General features: G+C 40.6%; 1 protein-coding gene across 1 annotated transcript in view; it reads left to right on the top strand.

The window, feature by feature from the left end:
* Window positions 1-511: 511 nt before the first annotated feature.
* Window positions 512-6,000, top strand: part of LOC129854881 (anoctamin-9) — a 33,928-nt gene continuing 28,439 nt past the window's right edge. The window contains exons 1-2 of the mRNA XM_055922011.1: window positions 512-1,170; window positions 5,040-5,132. Of these exons, the coding sequence (XP_055777986.1) occupies window positions 1,150-1,170; window positions 5,040-5,132 (114 nt within the window). The 5' untranslated portion in view covers window positions 512-1,149. The remainder of the gene's footprint in view (window positions 1,171-5,039; window positions 5,133-6,000) is intronic.

Raw genomic sequence — 6,000 nt, 5'->3', positions numbered from 1 at the left:
ACCCCCCTCAGACAATTCCACAGGTGAAGAAGACGGATGTGGAGGTCCTGGGTTGGCGTGGTTACACGTGGTCTGCGGTTGTGAGGCCGGTTGGACGTACTGCCAAATTCTCTAAAATGACGTTGGAGGCAGCTTATGGTAGAGAAATTCACATTAAATTCTCTGGCAACAGCTCTGGTAGACATTCCTGCAGTCAGCATGCCAATTACACGCTCTGTCAAATTTGAGACATCTGTGGCATTGTGTTGTGTGACAAAACCGCACATTTTAGAGTGGCCTTTTATTGTCCCCAGCACAAGTTGGGTCTGGGTAATGATCATGCTGTTTAATCAGCTTATTGATATGCCACAGCTGTCAGGTGGATGGATTATCTTGGCAAATGAGAAATGCTCACTAACAGGGATGTTTTTTATTTTATTATTTATTTATTTCACTTTTATTTAACCAGGTAGGCTAGTTGAGAACAAGTTCTCATTTACAACTGCGACCTGGCCAAGATAAAGTAAAGCAGTGTGTAAACAAATTTGAGCACAACATTCAAGAGAATAGCTTTTTTTATTGAGATCATGAAACATGAGACCAACATTTTATATGTCGCGTTTATATTTTAGTTCCGTGTATTTCAGCGTCTTCTCTCCTGGCAATTGCGCTGCCTATATGCGGTCCATTAAAATGTGTACTCTGCCGCCACCTGTCAGATGTCAGTAGGTACTGTACACAATCATTCTGAGATTTCCAATTTCTTGATGCCCAGATTTAATAACTATTAAATTAATTATTTCCACATAATAACGCAAACTCCGCTTAACCAACCAAGTAGTATGCTAGCATATATTTCTGCTGTTATTCCCAACCACAACACATCCCGATTCCAAAGGTCGTCAGCAGAGAGAGTAGTAAAAAGCACCTAGTGACATCACTGTGCAACAGGTAAAGTCGCTTTTACATTCCTGAGCCTGAGAAACGAACGCGGTGTTTGATTTTCTTGGGAAAGTACGGAAGAAGTGGGTTGACAGGCGCACCGAATGCTATTTTTGTTACGTGCAAATGTTGAATTTAATAAAAAGAATCGTCCTTTGAGCGCGTGGTTTGGTCGTCGGACACCTAAAGAGGAGAGCTCTCTCTGTATTGAACACCTATTCAGCTGTCATGTCGCGGCACAGGAGACAGGTAGATGAAACTATTGTTATTATAATAGACGGCTGATTACACGGGGATCCACATGCATGTCAACAAGCTTTTTGAGTGTCCGTTTAGCCAACATACTCTAACTAACTAACTATACATTAACAAATTATCGTCATAGGCCTACGTTTTAATTCCTTACTGTTGAGTATATATTTGTGGTGGTCTTTCACATAGTGGGTAAATTGATTCATTTCATGGATAGGAAGAAATAGATGAATGGGCAGTGGAATATGATCATGTGATTGACCTTGATTGCATAGGCTACATGACCAAATATTGCATAATTCCACTTGTTTTATTTGCGTAGCATAGCTAGGTTTAGGCTACACATTGACATAAGTGGGCCCATGCGCTTTCTCTCAACATGTGCTACAATACACTGGTCATATACCCGTATTCTATGATAACTTGCGGCCCGATGAGCTGCTCTCTGCGGACTGTAGGAAATGTCTATTATAATTCTGTTCTATTCTAATGACAGAAACGTATCTGTTCTCCCCCGAACTTGAAGGCTGACAGACATAGTGAATCGTCGCTTTTTAAATTAGGTCACAAAAAGGTGTGCCTGGAATTTGTTGTTTTTTCAACATACAATTCACATCTTCTGGCGTCTTCAGGGGCTCAAGAGAAGTTGTGGTTCTATGGGTGTGTCTCAGGTTTATGAGGCAACGTGTAATATCTTTAATTAGATCAAACTATGAACTACAGTACCAGTCAAAAGTTTGGACACACCAACTCATTCAATGGTTTTTCTTGATTTTTTAAAACTATTTTCTACATTGTAGAATAATAGTGAAGACATCAAAAACTATGAAAACTTCACTAACTCTAATGAACTTATCCTCTGCAGCAGAGGTAACTCTGGGTCTTCCTTTCCTGTGGCGGTCCTCATGAGAGCCAGTTTCATCATAGCTCTTGATGGTTTGTGCGACTGCACTTGAAGACACTTTCAAAGTTCTTTACATTCTCCGTATTGACTGACCTTCATGTCTTAAAGTAATGATGGACTGTCGTTTCTCTTTGCTTATTTGAGCTGTTCTTGCCATAATATGGACGTGGTCTTTTACCAAGTAGGGCTATCTTCTGTATACCACCTCTAACTTGTCACAACACAACTGATTGGCACAAACGCATTATTAAAAAGGAAAAAAACTTTTAACAAGGCACCCATGTTAATTGAAATACATTCCAGGTGACAACCTCATGAAGCTGGTTGAGAGAATGCCAAGAGTGTGCAATGCTGCCATCAAGGCAAAGGGAGGCAACTTTAAAGAATCTCAAATATTAAATATATTTGGATTTGTTTAACACTGTTTTGGTTACTACATGATTCCATATGTGTTATTTCATAGTTTCAATGTCTTCACTATTATTCTATAATGTCGAAAATAGTTTAAAATAAAGAAAAACCTTGAATGAGTAGGTGTGTCCAATCTTTTGACTGGTACTGTATATATTTTTCTACAAACACATGATAAATAAAACACTGCGTTTAGGTTACTAGGTTACTCTCAACATCAACTAAGTACTAGGAAGACTGACTGGATCGTATCGTTGCACCACTGTTGCCGTAGAAACACTCTTCACCCCGGACATGTATAGCAAACAGAAGTCAATGCATGGGGCATCGCGGCCCTCACAGCTAACGTCCATTTGGAAAGCATAAACTGGGGGAGTTTTTGAGTCGTTCAGTCGGGGCAGTAAATTCTTCGTTTAATAACAGTGTTATCTGATAAAGGTATTGATGTGAGTTTCTGTTCCTCTGCCTCTCCACACATTATTTTAGGCACATCAATTTCCGCCGGTAATATAAAAGTCTCTGCAATAGCGTGCGGTTTCATAGCGTAACAGGCCTAGCTGTTCAACGTGTGAATGATTCAGGTGAAACGATCAAGCGGCCATTTTCCAGGATCTAAGGATGAATTTTATCTTTTAGATTTGAATAATTTTCAGTTAGATTTTTAAGGTGAAACACATCACAATGATTTTGAGATATAAAGACGACATTATAATATACAGTATATATGTATTTGTTATTATACAGACAGTTGAAATCGAACGTTTACGTACACCTTAGCCAAATACATTTAAACTCTGTTTTTTCACAAATTTTGACCTTTAATCCCAGTAAAAATTCCCTGTCTTAGGTCAGTTAGGATCACCACTTTATTTTAAGAATGTGAAATGTCAGAATAATAGTAGAAGGAATGATTTATTTCAGCTTTTATTTCTTTCATCACATTCCCAGTGGGTCAGAAGTTTACACACACTCAATTAGTATTTGGTGGCATTGCCTTTAAATTGTTTAACTTGGGTCAAATGTTTCGGGTAGCCTTCCACAAGCTTCCCACAATAAATTGGGTGAATTTTGGCCCATTCCTCCAGACAGAGCTGGTGTATCTGAGTCAGGTTTGTAGGCCTCCTTGCTCGCACACACTTTTTCAGTTCTGCCCACAAATTTTCTATAGGATTGAGGTCAGGGCTTTGTGATGGCCACTCCATTATCTTGACTTTCTTGTCCTTAAGACATTTTGCCACATTTTGCCAGAACTTTGGAAGTATGCTTTGGGTCATTGTCCATTTGGAAGACCCATTTGGGAGCAAGCTTTACCTTCCTGACTGATGTCTTGAGATGTTGCCTCAATATATTCAATATATCCACATAATTGTCCTCCCTCATGATGCCATCTATTTTGTGAAATGCACCAGTCCCTCCTGCAGCAAAGCACCCCCACAACATGATGATGCCACCCCCATGCTTCACGGTTGGGATGGTGTTCTTCGGCTTGCAAGCCTCCCCCTTTATCCTCCAAACATAACGATGGTCATTATGGCCAAACAGTTCTATTTTTGTTTCATCAGACCAGGGGACATTTCTCCAAAAAGTACGATCTTTGTCCCCATGTGCAGTTGCAAACCGTAGTCTGTCTTTTTTATGGCGGTTTTGGAGCAGTGTCTTCTTCCTTGCTGAGCGGCCTTTCAGGTTATGTCGATATTGGACTCGTTTTACTGTGGATATAGATACTTTTGTACCTGTTTCCTCTAGCATCTTCACATGGTCCTTTGCTGTTCTGGGATTGATTTGCACTTTTTTCCCCAAAGTACGTTCACCTCTAGGAGACAGAACGTGTCTCCTTCCTGAGCGGTATGACGGCTGGGTGGTCCCATGGTGTTTATACTTGCGTACTATTGTTTGTACAGATGAATGTGGTACCTTCAGGCGTTTGGAAATTGCTCCCAAGGATGAGCCAGACTTGTGGAGGTCTACAATTTTTTTTCTGAGGTCTTGGCTGATTTCTTTTGATTTTCCGATGATGTCAAGCAAAGAGGCACTGAGTTTGAAGGTAGGCCTTGAAATACATCTACAGGTACACTTCCAATTGACTCAAAGGATGTCAATTAGCCTATCAAGAAGTTTCTAAAGCCATGACATCCTTTTCTGGAATTTTCCAAGCTGTTTAAAGGCACCGTCAACTTAGTGTATGTAAACTTCTGACCCACTGGAATTGTAATACAGTGAATTATAAGTGAAATAATCTGTCTGTAAACAATTGTTGGAAAAATTACCTGTGTCACGCACAAAGTAGATGTCCTAACCGACTTGCCAAAACTATAGTTTGTTAACAAGAAATTTGTGAAGTGGTTGAAAAACGTGTTTTAATGTCTCCAACCTAAGTGTATGTAAACTTCCGACTTCTTCTGCGACCTCATTTTCAAATCAGGTTCGACCCCACAAGGGGCCGCGACCCCTAGTTTGAGAAACGCTCATCTGATTGCTGTCTCGGAGCCATCTGATTAAAGAAGATGTGAATACTCACCTTGCTGTGTCCTGCGTTCTTATCATGTTTTAGGCCAGCATCGAACTCCTGGAGATGATTGGCATGGTGAAGGAGAACGGGTACCATTTTGATAGTCCTGAGACATCACCACTACTTCCCTCAGTGGTAAGAGATGACTGATGAAACACAGGCCTGTTTCACTGTATTACTGTATGGAAAACAGCTTTACAGTGCATTGTTGGTTGTTGTTAATAGTCTATGGACAGTCATACAGTGCATTCGTAAAGTATTCAGACCACTTAACTTTTTTCACATTTTGTTACGTTACAGACTTATTCTAAAATGGATATAAAAAAAAAGATTCCTCATCAATCTACACACAATACCCCATAATGACATCACAATACCCCATAATGACATCACAATACCCCATAATGACAAAGCAAAAACTAGTTTTTCTGGAATTTTAGCAAATTTCTTAAGAATATTTTTTTTTTGAAATATTACATTTACATAAGTATTCAGACCCTTTACTCAGTACTTTGTTGAAGCACCTTTGTCAGTGATTATAGCCTCGAGACTTTTGGGTATGACTCCACAAGCTTGGCACACCTGTATTTGGTGAGTTACTCCCATTCTTCTCTGCAGATCCTCTCAATCTCTGTCAGTTTGGATGGAGAGCGTCACTGCACAGCTATTTTCAGGTCTCTCCATGTTCAATCGGGTTCAAGTCCGAGCTCTGGCTGCGCCACTCAAGGACATTCAGAGACTTGTCCCGAAGCCATCCCTACGTTGTCTTGGCTGTGTGCTTAGGGTCATTGTCCTGTTGGAAGGTGAACCGTCGCCTCAGTCTGAGGTCCTGAGTGCTCTGGAGCAGGTTTTTATCAAGGATCTCTCTGTACTTTGCTCCGTTCATCTTTCCCTCCATCCTGATTGGTCTCCCAGTCCCTGCCGCTGAAAAACATCCCCACAGCATGATGCTGCCACCGCCATGCTTCACTGTAGGGATGGTGCCAGGTTTCCTCCAGACGTG

Source organism: Salvelinus fontinalis, chromosome 5 (assembly GCF_029448725.1).
Source record: "Salvelinus fontinalis isolate EN_2023a chromosome 5, ASM2944872v1, whole genome shotgun sequence".
Classification (NCBI taxonomy): domain Eukaryota; kingdom Metazoa; phylum Chordata; class Actinopteri; order Salmoniformes; family Salmonidae; genus Salvelinus; species Salvelinus fontinalis.
This window is presented reverse-complemented; position numbering and strand designations above follow the sequence as displayed.